At 45.0% G+C, this 19,282-nt stretch overlaps 1 protein-coding gene across 1 annotated transcript in view; it reads right to left on the bottom strand.

Annotated features, from left to right (window-relative positions):
* The window catches only part of LOC135548752 (E3 ubiquitin-protein ligase RNF43-like), a 186,741-nt gene that overhangs the window by 7,401 nt on the left and 160,058 nt on the right, over positions 1 to 19,282 (bottom strand). The window contains exons 3-6 of the mRNA XM_064978652.1: positions 2,401 to 2,475; positions 2,092 to 2,226; positions 1,349 to 1,450; positions 39 to 312 (exon numbers count right to left, since the gene is read on the bottom strand). Coding sequence (XP_064834724.1) covers positions 39 to 312; positions 1,349 to 1,450; positions 2,092 to 2,226; positions 2,401 to 2,475 — 586 coding nt within the window. The remainder of the gene's footprint in view (positions 1 to 38; positions 313 to 1,348; positions 1,451 to 2,091; positions 2,227 to 2,400; positions 2,476 to 19,282) is intronic.

Here is a 19,282-nt window from a genome sequence, read left to right as displayed (position 1 = left end):
GTTGTAGGCGTCCCCTAGTGGTCATGCAATGTCATTACCCATGATGTTGTGCATGCAGAGAGGACAGGTGCGGTGCTGCAGCAACCAGGGGTCCACACACTCCTTATGGAACTCATGAGCACACGAGATGATCCTCAGGTCCTGTCCATCCAGGAACTCCTCCAGACAGATGGCACAGACGGGGCTGGAGTTGGAGCTGTTATTAGACCCCCAGCCCCCACGGTGGCGCTGTGAGCCCCCGCAGCCCTGAGAGCTGTACATTCGCGTCTCCAGACGACTGATGGCTCGCATGGTCTGCTGATGGACTGAGTCCTGTGGTCATAGAGGAAGAGGCCGTGTGGGACGGAGGTTAGAGAACTGGACTTCAGAACTGACTGAGATGTCTCAAAGTTCACATTTTGCTCCTCTCTGAGGGTTTTCTGGTGTATGTTCGAGCTGTATATACAGTGGACACTTTCTTTTGTGTTTGGTCGACAGTTAGAGTACAAGACCTGGTTGCATAAAACATTGTAAGTTAATTTCCCCCTTATCTTTTTGCTTCAAGTCTCCCTAACTTTAAGTCAGTTGCACAAAACATATTAAGGTGAATTTTCCCTTTAAATGAAGTGAAAAAGTTAAGGGTGCCCATGCGGTCCCTTAAGTGCTTCATTCAGTATGGATATCAATGTAAACAGTATTTATGCAACGCAGTGCCTTAGACAGCAAGGCCACTCGGGAGGCCCTAGTCTTATTCTTTAACTTTGATTCTTGGGTGAGATGGAGAGGTGAATCCAACATGTTGCTTTCCTCTGCCCTGGTTTCAAAAGGAAAACATCCACCAGCCAGCTACTTAGTTAAACAATGTAAGGTGCACAACCCATGGCTACAAAGCTGTTGGTGAGCTATCTATCTAGCTAATCTAGGTTCACTTGACGTGATAGAAAGTAATAGCTGAGAAAAAAGTAACTAACATAAACATGTTTATCTTCTGAATCAATTTGTTTCACCTGTCTTGAATGTAGAAATTCTATTTTGAGATCTCCCCCAAAAATGTATCTCTTTGATGAGATGTTCAGTCAGTGAATCAGGTCGTCTCCATAGTCCCCAGAGACTCTTTCTGCCATATGTTCCTTCAAACTACTGCAAATCCCTTAAATGATGCCGTTACCTAAGGAAAGGTTTGAGGGGTTCTCTGCAACACCCTTAAACAATTCCCTTAGGTAGGGGAAAATGATGCATTAAGGGAAACAGTAAGATGTTTTATGCAACCGGGCCCAGACCTAAACCACTTTAAGATGGCTGCATTTTGCAGAGATAAAGGCTTTGTTTTGAGACTTGTGTAAAGTGTATGTGTTGTTGACTGACTCACCCAGGTTCTGTTGGACTTGCATCGGTACCGGAAGGCAAAGATCAAAACGATGGCCAGAATAGCCAGGACTATAGTAAGCAAGATACCAACATCATAGTGGGGCTGGAAAGAGAGAGAAAGAGTGAATGTTATTACTATTTCATAGTAGAGATTGGGAGACTGTCACACCCTGACCATAGTTTGCTTTGTATGTTTGTATGTTTTGTTTGGTCAGGATGTGATCTGAGTGGGCATTCTATGTTGGATGTCTTGTTTGTCTGTTTCTGTGTTTGGGCCTGATATGGTTCTCAATCAGAGGCAGGTGTGAGTCATTGTCTCTGATTGGGAACCATATTTAGGTAGCCTGTTTTGTGTTGGGTTTTGTGGATGGTTGTCTCCTGTGTCAGTGTTTGTACCACACGGGACTGTTTCGGGTTTTCACGGTTTTTGTTTTGTAGTTTATTCATGTATAGTTTCGTTATTAAAGAACCATTAATTATAACCACACTGCATTTTGGTCCACCTCTCCTTCCCAGAAAGAATCCCGTTACAGAGACATGCATTTAGAGCGGACCTTTGAGGGAATGTAACTAACAACTTCCATTATGTGTCTCTTGATATGCATATATATAATAATAATAATAATAATAATAAATACAATACAAATATATGGCTATATAATAAATAGAAAACATGTATAAAAACATATATCATGTATTTATTATATAATATGTGATATTCGGCATGTGTTTTTTGTTCCTTACCCATTTTGGGTCCTCTTTTTTGATGTCGATACGGACTCTAGCCTCCTCGTTCTTGTTAACCAGTCCCATCAGCTCCTCAGCATCCTCAGCCTTCACCAGCACCACCGGAAGCGGCAGGGAGTCAGACTCATGCAGCTACACGTGTGTGTGTGTTGGGGGAAGACATATACAATGGATAGAGGAGGGGAAGACAGAAAATGAATCATTGTTAAATCAGTAACACTAAAACAATTTTGTCTCTCTCGGTCAGGTCAGGCTATGCTACTTTATTGTCCTCTGCTCTCTCTGACGGTTTCCACCATTCCTCACCTCGAGAGCAGCGTCTTTGTCGTCGGTGACATCGAAGATGACAGCCTGAGCACCTCTCTCCAGTGCCAGGCGAGCCTGAGGGAGACGACACAGGAGAGATGTTAACATAACATGTTGTTATAAAAAGGAGAAAGAACATGAGAGAGTGGGGAGGAAGAGAGAGAAAGGAGAGAAGGTAAAATGAAAAGCTCACAATTGGATCTCACAATAGAGTGCAAAACAAAACTCCCCTGTATTTCGAAGCAGTGTCGTAATCTTCTACTGTACATGGTTTGCATAGTCAAGACTACATGGCAGTCATACCCCACTGTCTCCAAATGCCAAACAAAGCCAAATTACAGCCCTTCTTCCTTACACAATCCCAACCTGGCTGGCTCTAGACAACCCACTACACACAGTATTAATGAATGGGAAAAGACTGCAGCCTGCACAGCACAAGCACTATTCTTAATGGAGTACACCTCTGCTTGACAGTGACACACATAATAACATTGTTAAGCCCGGACAAGACAGGAGATGGGGGAGTGAGAGAGATAAGAATCAATGCGAGTTGGAGGGAGAAAGGGATGGACAGAGAACACATGAAGGTAGAGGTGCCTGCAGCAGGGCATGTGGAGGGGGGAGGGTAGAGAGAGAGCAATGAGAGGGCAGAGAGGGGCTGTGTTGTGGTAACGTGGGCTGAGGGAGGACCGTATGCCATCTCCAGTTTCACACCAAAACAAACATGGCAGCAGAGCAGCAGGGCTGGGGAACCCGGAAGCAGAGAGTACACTACTGCCCACTAGGAACAAACGAGTTGTTGTTTCAACGTAAGCATGTGGCATGGAATCTTCGTGGAAAATACATTGGATTTGTAATCGCTGTTGTTTTGAGGGTGAGATTTCAACCACAGGATTATGTCATCATTGTAACCAATTTTCAACATAGGCAAACCTTGTATCAAATATTTTACATTGGTACCTTTGAACAACGTCAGATCTTCAACGTTATATTCACTATCAGAAGAAACAATAAATAGGCTGGGCAACACCTCCTACTGGAGAGTTGATGTACAACTATTAATTTCATCTCCCATCAAGGAGATGAAACCCAACCAGACCCAACCCAGCTTTTATATTTGTCACTGACTACTCCCGATGTGCTATCGTGAGAATAACTATTGAGAGTTCTAAATATATTCACTATTACCATCGAAGTCAATCCAAAGGGTAGGTTTAACAGAGCAAATGAAATGTAACCATACTTTACAAATCGTATTTCATCGATGATAGGTCTATATGGCGTTTTCAAAGTCATCAACAGCCATTGTTTCAATTCAACCCACGGTTCAACTAAAAACAGACAATACATTCAAGGACTAGGGTTTCAAGCTTTGGTTGATTTCAAATTTAATCTTCAAGTTAATTAATAATATGTAGGATTCACGTCTCAATCTCAACCACAAAGTTAAAGAATAGGACTAAATACAATCAAACTTAATTTAAAGTGCATTTAAAGTTTGATTAGATTTAGTCCTATTCTTTAAGTTTAGATTTTTGGTTGAGATGGAGACGTGACTCCAACATCTCAGTAATGAATTTGTGGACAAACTGGATATTAAATTGTGTTTGTGTCACACCCTGACCATAGTTTGCTTTGTATGTTTCTATGTTTTGGTTGGTCAGGGTGTGATCTGAGTGGGCATTCCATTCTAGGTTGTCTTGTTTGTCTATTTCTATGTCTGGCCTGATATGGTTCTCAATCAGAGGCAGGTGTTAGTCATTGTCTCTGATTGGGAACCATATTTAGGTAGCCTGGGTTTCACTGTGTGTTTGTGGGTGATTGTTCCTGTCTCTGTGTTTTCACCAGATAGGACTGTTTAGGTTTTCACACATTTATTGTTTTGTTAGTTATTTCATGTCGAGTTCCTTTTATTAAAGAACATGAATAACCACCACGCTGCATTTTGGTCCGCTTCTCCTTCACCAGAGGAAAACCCTTACAGAATCACCCACCACAACAGGACCAAGCGGCGTGGTAATGGGCAGCAGCGGGAGCAGCGTAAAAAGGACGTCTGCACTTGGGAAGAAATCCTCGACGGGAGAGGACCCTGGGCTAAACCAGGGGAGTGTAGCCGCCCCAAGTTGCAGCAAGCGAAGGAATGGACATGGGAGGACGAACTGGACGGTAAAGGACCCTGGGATCAGCCTGGAGAATATCGCCGCCCCAAGGAAGAACTGGAGGCGGTCAAAGCGGAGAGGCGCTGGTATGAGGAGGCAGCACGGCGACGCGGATGGAAGCCCGAGAGTCAGCCCCAAAAATTTCTTGGGGGGGGCTCACAGGAAGTATGGCGAAGCCAGGTAGGAGACCTGCGTCAACTTCCTGGGGTTACCGGGGGGCTAGAGAGACCGGGCAGGCACCGTGTTTTGCTGTGGTGCCCACGGTATCCCCAGTGCGGGTGCATAGCCCGGTGCGGTATATTCCAGCTCCGCGTATCGGCCGGGCTAGATTGAGCGTCGAGCCAAATGCCATGAAGCCGGCTCTACGCATCTGGTCCCCAGTGCGTCTCCTTGGGCCGGCTTACATGGCACCAGCCTTGCGCACGGTGTCCCTGGTTCGCCTGCATAGCCCAGTGCGGGCTATTCCACCTTGCTGCACTGGCAGAGCGACCGGGAGTATTCAACCAGGTAAGGTTGGGCAGGCTCGGTGCTTTAAGAGCTCCAGTGCGCCTGCACGGTCCGGTCTACCCAGTACCACCTGCACGCACCAGCCCTCCGGTGGCAGCTCCCCGCACCAGGCTTCCTGTGCGTGTCCTCGGCCCAGTACCACCAGTGCCAGCACCACGCATCAGGCCTACAGTGCGCCTCACCTCTCCAGCGCTGCCAGAGCCTTCCTCCTCTCCTGCCCTGCCGGAATCTCCCGCGCTGCCGGAGTCTCCCGCCTGTTTAGCGCTGCCAGAGCCTTCCTCCTCTACAGCGCTGCTGGAGTCTCCTGCCTGTTCAGCGCAGCCAGAGCTGCCAGTCTGCATGGAGCAGCCAGAGCTGCCAGTCTGCATGGAGCAGCAAGAGCTGTCAGTCTGCATGGAACAGCCAGAGCTGCCAGTCTGCATGGAGCAGCCAGAGCTGCCAGTCTGCATGGAGCAGCCAGAGCTGCCAGTCTGCAAGGAACAGCCAGAGCTGCCAGTCTGCATGGAGCAGCCAGAGCTGCCAGTCTGCATGGAGCAGCCAGAGCTGCCAGTCTGCAAGGAGCTGCCACTCTGCAAGGAGCTGCCAGTCTGCAAGGAGCTGCCAGTCTGCATGAAGCAGCCAGAGCTGCCAGTCTGCAAGAAGCCGCCAGAGCCGCCAGTCAGCATGGAGCAGCCAGAGCCGCCAGTCAGCATGGAGCAGCCAGAGCCGCCAGTCAGCATGGAGCAGCCAGAGCCGCCAGTCAGCATGGAGCAGTCAGAGCCGTCAGTCGGCCAGGATCCGCCAGTCAGCCAGACTCTTCCAATTCCGCCAGTCAGCCAGACTCTTCCAGATCCGCCAGTCAGCCAGGATCTTCCAGATCCGCCAGTCAGCCAGGATCCGCCAGTCAGCCAGACTCTTCCAGATCCGCTAGTCAGCCAGGATCTGCCAGAACTGCCAGTCAGCCAGACTCTTCCAGATCCGCCAGTCAGCCAGGATCTGCCAGAACCGCCAGCCAGCCAGGATCTGCCAGAGCCTTCCTCCTCTCCTGTGCTGCCGGAGTCTCCCGCCTGTCCGGCGCTGCTGCCGGAGTCTCCCGCCTGTCCGGCTAAGCTGCCGGAGTTTCCCGCCTGTCCGGCGCTGCTGCCGGAGTCTGAAGAGCCCCTCTGTCCCGAGCTGCCCCTCTGTCCCGAGCTGCCCCTCTGTCCCGAGCTGCCCCTCAGTCCAGTGTCATTAAGTAGGGTCTTCCCTACACCCACGTGTTGGAGGAAACACTGTTCGACTGACATCTGAAGTCAGCCTGCAGGCACCCAGTTTAACTTCTTGCGTCGAGCAATCCCGCATCCGGGATCCTATTTATAGCCTCAGGCTCATTAGCATAACGCAATGTTAACTATTCATGAAAATTGCAAATGAAATGAAATAAATATATTTGCTCTCAAGCTTAGACTTTTGTTAACAACACTGTCATCTCAGATTTTCAAAATATGCTTTTCAACCATAGCTAAACAAGCATTTGTGTAAGAGTATTGATAGCTAGCATAGCTATAAGCCTAGAATTCAGCCAGCAACATTTTCACAAAAACAAGAAAAGCATTCAAATAAAATCATTTACCTTTGAAGAACTTCAGATGTTTTCAATGAGGAGACTCTCAGTTAGATAGCAAATGTTCAGTTTTTCAAAAAATATTATTTGTGTAGGACAAATCGCTCCGTTTTGTTCACGTTTGGCTATGAAAAAAACCTGTATCCAGTTATAGCCTCAAGCTCATTAGCATAACGTAACGTTAACTATTTATGAAAATCGCAAATGAAATGAAATAAATATGCTCTCTCAAGCTTAGCCTTTTCTTAACAACACTGTCATCTCAGATTTTCAAAATATGCTTTTCAACCATAGCAAAACAAGCATTTGTGTAAGAGTATTGATAGCTATCGTAGCATTTAGCGTAGCATTTAGCGGGCAACATTTTCACAAAAACCAGAAAACCATTCAAATAAAATCATTTACCTATGAAGAACTTCGGATGTTTGTTCAGTTTTTCCTGAAAGATTCTTTGTGTAGGAGAAATCGCTCCGTTTTGTACATCACGTTTGGGTACCAAAAAACCCCGAAAATTCAGTCATCAAAACGGCAAACTTTTTTCCAAATTAACTCCATAATATCGACTGAAACATGGCAAACGCTGTTTAGAATCAATCCTCAAGGTGTTTTTCACATATCTCTTCATTGATATATCGTTCGTGGAAGTCTACTTTCTCCTCTGAATCCCATGGAAAAATACTTGCAGCTGAAGATGACGGAGGACACCGGGCGGACACCTGGCAAATGTAGTCTCTTATGGTCAATCTTCCAATGATATGCCTACAAATACGTCACAATGCTGCAGACACCTTGGGGAAACGGCAGAAATTGTGGGCTCATTCCTGTAGAATTCACAGCCATATAAGGAGACATTGGAAAACAGAGCTTCAAAAATTTTGCTCATTTCCTGTTTGAAGTTTCATCTTGGTTTCGCCTGTAGCATCAGTTCTGGGGCACTCACAGATAATATCTTTGCAGTTTTGGAAACATCAGAGTGTTTTCTTTCCAAAGCTGTCAATTATATGCATAGTTGAGCATCTTTTTGTGACAAAATATAGCGCTTAAAACGGGCACGTTTTTTTAATCCAATAATGAAATAGCGCCCCTATTGATTCAAGAATTGTGGAATTGTTTTCCTTCTTAATGCATTTGAGCCAATCAGTTGTGTTGTGACAAGGTAAGGGGGGTATACAGAAGATAGCACTATTTGGTAAAAGACCAAGTCCATATTACGGCAAGTACAGCTCAAATAAGCAAAGAGAAACGATAGTCCATCATTACTTCAAGACATGAAGGACAGTCAATACGGACAATTTCAAGAACTTGTGCACTCGCAAAAACCATCAAGAGCTATGATAAAACTGGCTCTCATGAGGGCCGCCACAGGAATGGAAGACCCCGAGTTACCTCTGCTGCAGAGAATACGTTCATTAGAGTTACCAACCTCAGAAATTGCAGCCCAAATAAATGCTTCACAGAGTTCAAGTAACAGACACATCTCAACATCAACTGTCCTACGTGAATCAGGCCTTCACGGTCAAATTGCTGCACAGAAACCACTGCTAAAGGACACCAATAATAAGAAGAGATTTGCTTGGGCCAAGAAACACAAGCAATGGACATAGACCGGTGGAAATTTTTCCTTTCGTCTGGAGTTCAAATTGGAGATTTTTGGATCCAACCGCAGTGTCTTTGTGAGACGCGGTGTGGGTGAAAGGATGATCTCTGCATGTGTATTTCCAGCTGTAAAGCATGGAGGAGGAGGAGGTGTTATGGTGTGGGGGTGCTTTGCTAGTGACACTGTCTGTGATTTATTTAGAATTCAAGGCACTGTCATAAGGTTGTATTGGTTAATGTGACGACTGCTGCTCATCGAATGATTAACGGTTTATAATTACGTGATTAATACTCATTAACCTGGGGCACCATGGGAAAGTTTTGGCTTTATTGAGTTTTAATTTCCCAAATGAACTCAAAGAATATCAGAATATACATTTTACAACAATCACTAATTAATCAACTTCCTCTACAGTTTCATTCTGAACATCGCATAATCCATGAATCTGCACAAACCCGAGTCTCGCTAAATAAGTCTGTACCACACCAATTGAGTTGATTATTTATTTACTAACAAGCTAAAATGACAATGTAAGATATACATACACAAACACACAGTCTATGCTATAGATTAGAACTCCGTACAATGAAACAGGTCCTTAGCAGACCAACACAATATGACACGTGTTACACAAAATGGGGATTTCAAAAGAGAGAGAAAGAGAGTGCACGAGAGAAAAGCACAAATGGGTACATTTGTCAACTATGCTTATTTTAACCCTAACCTTGCCCTGAACTGCCGCTCTTATGGGTCAGAATATAATGATGTAATTACGTGTTGAAGGTCTCCGATGGGGTGTCTCTTCGTGGACCGGGTTCCGACTTCTCTGATGACAGTATGTCTCTTGGTTACCGGGTGTAACTCTCTGTTTGTCCGCACGATGCTAGTGTCCTTTCTCTTAGTGGTCTGTTTCCTCGCCCTTGCTCTAAACAGGGGTCTTCGGAGGAGGGCTAATCAGCCCTCTTGGATGGTTCCAGCGTGGGAATGAAAGCAATGTAGACATACGATTCCTTGGAGAGTGGTAACCGGGTGGTCCTGCTTGACTTCACCCTCTTAGACACAGCTACTCATCCGTAGCATAGATTGTAAAAAGGTTCCTATGTCTTCTTCAACCTCGTGTTGCTTTTGGGTTTACAACTAATTTGAACCTTGGCTGCAGCTCGTGGTCACTTAGTCTGCTATGTTAACCTTTCTAGGGCAGGGGTTCCGCTAGCGACAACATCCCGCCGAAAAGGCAGCGTGCAAAATTCAAAAATATTTTTTTGAAATATGTAACTTTCACACATTAACAAGTCCAAAATACAGAAAATGAACGATAAACTACCCATCGTGTCCGATTTCAAGAATGCTTTACAGCTAAAGCACAACAAAAACACACACAGCCATTTTCCAGCCAAAGATAGGAATCACAAAAAGCAGAAATATAGATAAAATGAATCACTAACCTTTGATGATCTTCATCAAATGACACTCATAGGACATCATGTTACACAATACATGTATGTATTTTGTTCGATAATGTGCATATTTATATCCAAAAATCTCAGTTTACATTGGCGCGTTACGTGCAGCAAAGTTTTGATTCCAAAACATCCGGTGATTTTGCAGAAATACTCTGTGTTATTCACAGAATTAAAGATAGACTTATCCTCTATTCAACCGCTGTGTCAGATTTCAAAAAAACTTGACGGAAAAAGCATAATCTAAGAACGGCGCTCAGAACCCAAAACAGCCAGAGGAATATCCGCCATTTTGGCATCAACAGAAGCTAGAAAAAGCACTATAAATATTCACTTACCTTTGATGATCTTTATCAGAAGGCACTCCCAGGAATCCCAGTTCGACAATAAATGATTGGTTCCATAAAGCCCATCATTTAGGCACTTGTTGTTAGCGTGTCCAGCCAGTAATCCATCTTCATAAGGAAAGAGCACTTCCTCCAGACAAAAACACGAGAAGTTCCATTACAGTCCTTAGAAAAAAGTCAAATGATGTATGCAATCAATCTTTAGGATGTTTTTAACATAAATCATCAATAAGGTTCCAACAACCGGAGAATTTCATTGTCTGAAGAAAAGCATTGGAAAGGGAGCAAACTCTGTCGGGAGCGTGCGTCATGAGACCGAGGCTCTCTGCCAGACCACTCACTCAAAGAGCTATTATGAGCCCCTCCTTTATAGTAGAATCCTCAAACCAGTTTCTAAAGATGGTGACATCTAGTGGAAGCCCTAGTTCGGTCTGGGCAACCTATTAATCCGAAAGTGAAAATGCTGCCTCCTATTCCAAAAAGGTTCATTCTTAACTCACATGTTTTAAATCCTCGGGTCAGAAATGGGAGTTTCCGCCTTTAGGGCAAGTTCTCTGGGGGTAACTAGTTACGAGGCAAGGTCTGGATTTTACTCAGATCCAATTTAGACAACTAACTTCACATTTCATCTTTATGAAAACATTCTCTTTGATCTGGACATTTTCCACACAATGTACAGTATGCAAACCTCAAGTACATAGTGTGAAAACTCTTCAAGTTACAATGTTTTCATTATAACGTTGTCATTTAACTTCTAATAACATAACAAAAACAACATTCATTTTCATATTCCATCTATCGTCATATTCCATCTACCATTTTGGCTGACGAAACATATTGTCCTCAAGTCCATTTATTGCAAGTTACTGTTCAGAGGTAGATTCTCCATAGGCCCATCATACATGCCATCCCTCCATACTGAGAGGACAAAAGGGATTTTGTCTGCTGCCTTAAGATTTACAATGGGCGGGAGGTGTCATGAAACCACCCACCTCCATACCTCTCAATCTCTCCCCCACTGGTGAGAGAGATATCTCTGTAGGATTATGGTCCACAGTAACCTGACCCGAACTGGCCAGTCATGACATCCCCCTCTGGTGGGTTAAACTTGGAAGGATTCTGCATGTTGCAACCCATCAGAATGACAATCGGATGTCCTGGTTTGAGGATCATCGTAGCAGTCCCACCCTGGCGTTTTACCCTGGTAGGATTTCTGAAAGTTGCAGATCACCACCAGAATGGACATGGGAGGTCCGCGGTGGCTCTGTGTTCCGGCCCGTTGTCTGGTTGTCCCGGCTTGTGGATCTAGGCAGTAACTTGGGCAGACGTTAATAACGCACAACACTCAGGCAATACATCATTACATTTCTTCCCCAAATGAGCGGCGTTGTGGCTCTAACTGGTGGTTGTATGGGGAACTTGTTTATGGCTCTATCACTTCCTAAGTGTCAAAGAAAAGTAAAAAAAGAAATTAATAAAAACATAAACAATAGATATTTTATTTTTATTTCACCTTTATTTAACCAGGTAGGTAAGTTGAGAACAAGTTCTCATTTACAATTGCGACCTGGCCAAGACAAAGCAAAGCAGTTCGACACATACAATGACACAGAGTTACACATGGAGTAAAACAAACATACAGTCAATAATACAGTATAAACAAGTCTATATACGATGTGAGCAAATGAGGTGAGATAAGGGAGGTAATGGCAAAAAAAGGCCATGGTGGCAAAGTAAATACAATATAGCAAGTAAAACAGTGGAGTGGTAGATTTGCAGTGGAAGAATGTGCAAAGTAGAAATAAAAATAATGGGGAGCAAAATAAATAAATAAAATACAGTAGGGAAAGAGGTAGTTGTTTGGGCTAAATTATAGGTGGGCTATGTACAGGTGCAGTAATCTGTGATCTGCTCTGACAGTTGATGCTTAAAGCTAGTGAGGGAGTCGGTTTCCAGTTTCAGAGATTTTTGTAGTTCGTTCCAGACATTGGCAGCAGAGAACTGGAAGGAGAGGCGGCCAAAGAAAGAATTGGTTTTGGGGGTGACTAGAGAGATATACCTGCTGGAGGATGTGCTACAGGTGGGAGATGCTATGTTGATCAGCGAGCTGAGATAAGGGGGGACTTTACCTAGCAGGGTCTTGTAGATGACATGGAGCCAGTGTGTTTGGCGACGAGTATGAAACGAGGGCCAGCCAACGAGAGGGTACAGGTCGCAATGGTGGGTAGTATATGGGGCTTTGGTGACAAAACGGATTGCACTGTGACAGACTGCATCCAATTTGTTGAGTAGGGTATTGGAGGCTATTTTGTAAATGACATCGTCGAAGTCGAGGATTGGTAGAATGGTCAGTTTTACAAGGGTATGTTTGGCAGCATGAGTGAAGGACGCTTTGTTTGCGAAAAAGGAAGCCAATTCTAGATTTAACTTTTGATTGGAGATGTTTGATATGGGTCTGGAAGGAGAGTTTACAGTCTAACCAGACACCTAAGTATTTATTTGTAGTTGTCCACGTATTCTAAGTCAGAGCCGTCCAGAGTAGTGATGTTGGACAGGCGGGTAGGTGCAGGTAGCGATCGGTTGAAGAGCATGCATTTAGTTTTACTTGTATTTAAGAGCAATTGGAGGCCACGGAAGTAGAGTTGTATGGCATTGAAGCTTGCCTGGAGGGTTGTTAACACTGTGTCCAAAGAAGGGCCAGAAGTATGGTGTCGTCTGCGTAGAGGTGGATCAGAGACTCACCAGCAGCAAGAGCGACATCATTGATGTATACAGAGAAGAGAGTCGGTCCAAGAATTGAACCCTGTGGCACCCCCATAGAGACTGCCAGAGGTCCGGAGAGCAGACCCTCCGATTTGACACACTGAACTCTATCAGAGAAGTAGTTGGTGAACCAGGCGAGGAAATCATTTGAGAAAGCAAGGCTGTGGAGTCTTCCGATGAGGATGTGGTGATTGACAGAGTCGAAAGCCTTGGCCAGATCAATGAATATGGCTGCACAGTACTGTTTCTTATCGATGGCGGTTAAGATATAGTTTAGGATCTTGAGCGTGGCTGAGGTGCACCCATGACCAGCTCTGAAACCAGATTGCATAGCAGAGAAGGTATGGAGAGATTCGAAATGGTCGGTAATCTGTTTGTTGACTTGGCTTTCGAAGACCTTAGAAAGGCATGGTAGGATAGATATAGGTCTGTAGCAGTTTGGGTCAAGAGTGTCCCCCCCTTTGAAGAGGGGGATGACCGCAGCTGCTTTCCAATCTTTGGGAATCTCAGACGACACAAAAGAGAGGTTGAACAGGCTAGTAATAGGGGAGGCAACAATTTCGGCCGATCATTTTAGAAAGAAAGGGTCCAGATTGTCTAGCCCGGCTGATTTGTAGGGGTCCAGATTTTGCAGCTCTTTCAGAACGTCAGCTGAATGGATTTGGGAGAAGGAGAAATGGGGAAGGCCTGGGCGAGTTGCTGTGGGGGGGTGCAGTGCTGTTGACCGGGGTTGGAGTAGTCAGGTGGAAAGCATGGCCAGCCGTAGAAAAATGCTTATTGAAATTCTCAATTATGGTGGATTTATCAGTGGTGACAGTGTTTCCTATCTTCAGTGCAGTGGGCAGCTGGGAGGAGGTTCTTATTCTCCATGGACTTTACAGTGTCCCAGAACATTTTTTGAGTTAGTGTTGCAGGAAGCAAATTTCTGCTTGAAAAAGCTAGCCTTGGCTTTTCTAACTGCCTGTGTATAATGGTTTCTAGCTTCCCTGAACAGCTGCATATCACGGGGGCTGATCGATGCTAAGGCAGAACGCCATAGGATGTTTTTGTGTTGGTTAAGGGCAGTCAGGTCTGGGGAGAACCAAGGGCTATATCTGTTCCTGGTTCTAAATTTATTGAATGGGGCATGCTTATTTAAGATGGTTAGGAAGGCATTTAAAAAAAATATCCAGGCATCCTCTACTGACGGGATGAGATCAATATCCTTCCAGGATACCCCGGCCAGGTCGATTAGAAAGGCCTGCTCGCTGAAGTGTTTCAGGGAGCGTTTGACAGTGATGAGTAGAGGTCGTTGGACAGCTGACCCATTATGGATGCAGGCAATAAGGCAGTGATCGCTGAGATCTTGGTTGAAGACAGCAGAGGTGTATTTAGAGGGCAAGTTGGTTAGGCTGATATCTATGAGGGTGCCGGTGTTGAAGGCTTTGGGGAGGTACCTGGTAGGTTCATTGATAATTTGTGTGAGATTGAGGGCATCAAGTTTAGATTGTAGGATGGCTGGGGTGTTAAGCATGTTCCAGTTTAGGTCGCCTAGCAGCACGAGCTCTGAAGATAGATGGGGGGCAATCAGTTCACATATGGTGTCCAGAGCACAGCTGGGGGCAGAGGGTGGTCTATAGCAGGCGGCAACGGTGAGAGACTTGTTTTTAGAGAGGTGGATTTTTAAAAGTAGAAGTTCAAATTGTTTGGGTACAGACCTGGATAGTAGGACAGAACTCTGCAGGCTATCTTTGCAGTAGATTGCAACACCGCCACCTTTGGCAGTTCTATCTTGTCTGAAAATGTTGTAGTTTGGGATTCAAATTTCATAATTTTTGGTGGTCTTCCTAAGCCAGGATTCAGACACAGCTAGAACATCCGGGTTGGCAGAGTGTGCTAAAGCAGTGAATAGAACAAACTTAGCGAGGAGGCTTCTAATGGTAACATGCATGAAACCAAGGCTATTACGGTTACAGAAGTCATCAAAAGAGAGCGCCTGGGGAATAGGAGTGGAGCTAGGCACTTCAGGGCCTGGATTCACCTCTACATCGCCAGAGGAACAGAGGAGGAGTAGGATAAGGGTACGGCTAAAAGCAATAAGAATTGGTCGTCTAGAACGTCTGGAACAGAAAGTATAAGGAGGTTGCTAGGGGCGATAAAATAGCTTCAAGGTATAATGTACAGACAAAGGTATGGTAGGATATGAATACAGAGGAGATAAACCTAGGTATTGAGTGATGAAGAGAGATATATTGTCTCTAGAAACAATATTGAAACCCAGAGATGTCATCGCATGTGTGGGTGGTGGAACTAATAGGTTGGATAAGGTATAGTGAGCAGGACTAGAGGCTCTACAGTGAAATAAGCCAATAAACACTAACCAGAACAGCAATGGACAAGGCATATTGACATTAAGGAGAGGCATGCTTAGTCGAGTGATCAAAAGGGTCCAGTGAGTAGAGAGGTTGGTTGGGGTAACGGCGATTTAGACAGCTAGCCGGGCCATCGGTAGCAAGCTAGCATAGGATGGAGGTAGCCACCTCGTGCATTTCCGTCGGTAGGATTAGTGGGGTTCCGTGTGGTAGAGGGGATGAATCCAAATCACACAACAAAAAAAACAATAGATATAGTTATAGAGGCCCAAGAAGAAAAAAATAATAATAATAAAAAAAATGTCTGATAGGTCTATTCAGATGGCTGCCGATAAGACAGCTAACGGTTAGGGGACCGCAGATGGGCGTTCAGGTAACATCGCGATGGAGGAGCCAGCCGGATAACTCCTTCGGGTAGATAACGTTGGTAGTCCAGTTGTGAAGGCCCGGTGGGGCTCCGCGTTGGCAGTAAAACGGGTCCGGATAGGTGATTGTAGCCCAGGAGTGATTGATGGAACTCTTCAGCTGGCTAGCTCCGGAATAATTGATGTTTGCTCCGGAATCGACGAAAGCCGATAGTCACACGGATAGCAGCTAGCTAGCTGCGAGATCCAGGTATGAATGTCCAGAGTTAGCGGTTGAAATCCAGGGACATGGAGAGAAAAATAGGTCCGGTATGTTCCGTTCCGAGCCGCGCCGTACAAAACTGGCGCTAGATTTTCGAGGTAAAGGATAGCTGATGACCACAAACCGTGGTTAGCTGAATACTAACGATTAGCCAGTAAAGAAGAAGGCTAGCTTCTGATTAGCTTCTGATTAGCTTCTGGCTAGCTTCTGGATTAGCTTCTGGCTAGCTTCTGGTTAGCTTCTGGTTAGTTTCTATGGAGGATTACAGATTTGAGGTAAATAATACTTTTTTAAAATAAATATAAATTGGTGAGGCGGGTTGCAGGAGAGTGTTTTGAAGATGAGTTTATGGAAAATAAAAAAATATATATAAAAAGGTATGCGAAAAAAGTTGTAAATATATATGTATATATATATATACGGGACACGACAAGACGAGGACAAAAGACATCTGTACTGCTATGCCATCTTGGAACGATATACCAAATATATCTAACACACCATAATCATCTAATTTGGACTATGTTCTATATATGTCCAATGTCTCTAATGTCATATCTAGATCCTACTTGAAGGTGGGTATTTAAGGCACTTGGAAAAATGGCACCCTGAAGGTCAAATCTTACATTGGGGACATTACAGGGCTGACCTAGCGAATTTGGGAGAGGAGGCTGGGGATGCTGTGGATGGACCCCCTGAGGGGGTTTCAGGATCTACTGCCAAATTTCTGAAAATCGGGATCACTTCCGTCTCACGGGTGATCCTAATATGAGACCTCATTCGGTCTCCATTGCACGTGTGAGCCTGTGTACGTAGTAGGTACACACACCAAGGGAAATAAGACCAAGAATCATGGTAACAGTCAGGATACTGTTCGACACCGTCCAAGACAGACCAATCTTTTGGCTTGTAGTGAGTCGGGTCAACTAGCAGTGTCTCATCCAGTATGCTAAGATCAACAGTCATTGGTCCCTCGTACTGGATTTGGTTTTGAATGGCTTGTGGTAACTCAAGGAAACACTTAGCAAAAGCGTCAGGCGTTTCAATCTCTGTGTCTATCCTGCCGTCGGGAAGTTTGTATAGAGCGAGGTCGTCTATGTGGATAATCACCCCCTCTGGTACCTTAACGAAAACAGTCTGGTTGGGGAGGTTCAATTGAGTGGTTGAGTCATGGCGTTCCTGATAAACTACGACTGGGGGATTGGCAATTTTCACGTACTGTCACGCCAAAATCCTACATTCAGAACCATTATCAATCTATAGATATTGTACAGTTCAACCTACAGCAGCATCTGTAAAAATCCCACTTCATAACGATTAATATCAGCATGTATTGGGATTTTCGACCCCAGACTATAGGCCAAATGTGACTGTAACGGACTTATTGTGGTTTTAGTAGCTGAGGTCAATATGTCGTGCACCATTGAGAGGGGCACTAGATATGAGGGGATTCTATTCATGGCCAAGTGGTCCATAGAAGAGCTAACTTCACAGAGAAATCCTCCAATAACAATCGAACCATTTGGACATGGGCATAGTCATGGTTCATCACCCCTACTAGCTTTCCTACAGACAGGAGTGTTTTGTTCAGGAAATATTCAGGAACTAGAAAGAAAAATAGTATATATACACACACATGTACGCACATACACAAATGTAAAGCTATCAGCTAGCTGGCAGTTAGGCAGCCAGCCAGCGTGTAGCTTCTCCCTGCCTCGGTATCACTAACGCTAGTATACATCTCTAACAATAAACAAGCCAGCAAACATAATAGTAGCTAAAATTCCCTGAAGTAATATAAACAATATAGGCTTGAAACCCAGCCACATAACTATTTAACCAAACCCGAATGGACCTCACTGCGTAATATAAAAATATACAGTAAAAATGTAACTACCTGGCATAGAGTGGATGTATAGTAGCTATAGCTACACCCTTGTAAACTTAGCGAGCTGGCTAAATAGCTTAGCCAACATAAGCTATGATCCACCTTTACCTTGCCAGCCATCCAGCCAGCCAGTCAATCATATGTGTAATTTTGTTGTTTTCTCATGTGCTAACAGTTCACTATCCACTGTATCCAAGTTCGCAGTTTGCTTTGGTGATAAAACATCTATTATAACTTCCCAACTCACTATTAACGAACAGGTAAACCGTGTCTAAATTGTATCAGCATATCGATTGCACAACCAGGGCTGGTAAAACCTTGGATCATTGCTATTCTAACTTCCGCAACGCATATAAGGCCCTCCCCCGCCCTCCTTTCGGAAAAGCTGACCACGACTCCATTTTGTTGCTTCCTGCCTACAGACAGAAACTAAAACAAGAAGCTCCCGCGCTCAGGTCTGTTCAACGCTGGTCCGACCAATCTGATTCCACGCTTCAAGACTGCTCCGATCACGTGGATTGGGATTGGGATATGGATTGGGATATGTTCCGCATTGCGTCCAACAACAACATTGACCAATACGCTGATTCGGTGAGCGAGTTCATTAGAAAGTGCATTGATGATGTCGTTCCCATAGCAATGATTAAAACATTCCCAAACCAGAAACCGTGGATTGATGGCAGCATTCGCGCGAAACTGAAAGCACGTTAACCAGGGTAGGGTGACCGGAAACATGACCGAATACAAACAGTGTAGCTATTCCCTCCGCAAGGCAATCAAACAAGCTAAGCGTCAGTATAGAGACAAAGTAGAGTCACAATTCAACAGCTCAGACACAAGAGGTATGTGGTAGGGTCTACAGTCAATCACGGATTACAAAAAGAAAACCAGGATGTCTTGCTCCCAGGCAGACCAAATAACTTTTTTGCCCGCTTTGAGGACAATACAGTGCCACTGACAGGGCCCGCAACCAAAACCTGCGGACTCTCCTTCACTGCAGCCGACGTGAGGAAAACATTTAAACGTGTTAACCCTCGCAAGGCTGCAGGCCCAGACGGCATCCCCAGCCGCGTCCTCAGAGCATGCGCAGACCAGCTGGCTGGTGTGTTTACGGACATATTCAATCAATCCTTATCCCAGTCTGCTGTTCCCACATGCTTTAAGAGGGCCACCATTGTCCCTGTTCCCAAGCGTTCTGAGCCCTCTCCTGTACTCCCTGTTCATCCATGACTGCGTGGCCATGCACGCCTCCAACTCAATCATCAAGTTTGCAGAAGACACTACAGTGGTAGGGTTGATTACCAACAACGACGAGACGGCCTACAGGGAGGAGGTGAGGGCCCTCAGAGTGTGGTGTCAGGAAAATAACCTCACACTCAACGTCAACAAAACAAAGGAGATGATTGTGGACTTCAGGAAACAGCAGAGGGAGCACCCCCCTATTCACATCGATGGGACAGTAGTGGAGAGGGTAGTACGTTTTAAGTTCCTCGGTGTACACATCACGGACAAACTGAATTGGTCCACCCACACAGACAGCGTCGTGAAGAAGGCGCAGCAGCACCTCTTCAAACTCAGGAGGCTGAAGAAATTCAGCTTGT

The sequence above is a fragment of the Oncorhynchus masou genome, chromosome 11 (assembly GCF_036934945.1).
Source record: "Oncorhynchus masou masou isolate Uvic2021 chromosome 11, UVic_Omas_1.1, whole genome shotgun sequence".
Lineage (NCBI taxonomy): Eukaryota > Metazoa > Chordata > Actinopteri > Salmoniformes > Salmonidae > Oncorhynchus > Oncorhynchus masou.
This window is presented reverse-complemented; position numbering and strand designations above follow the sequence as displayed.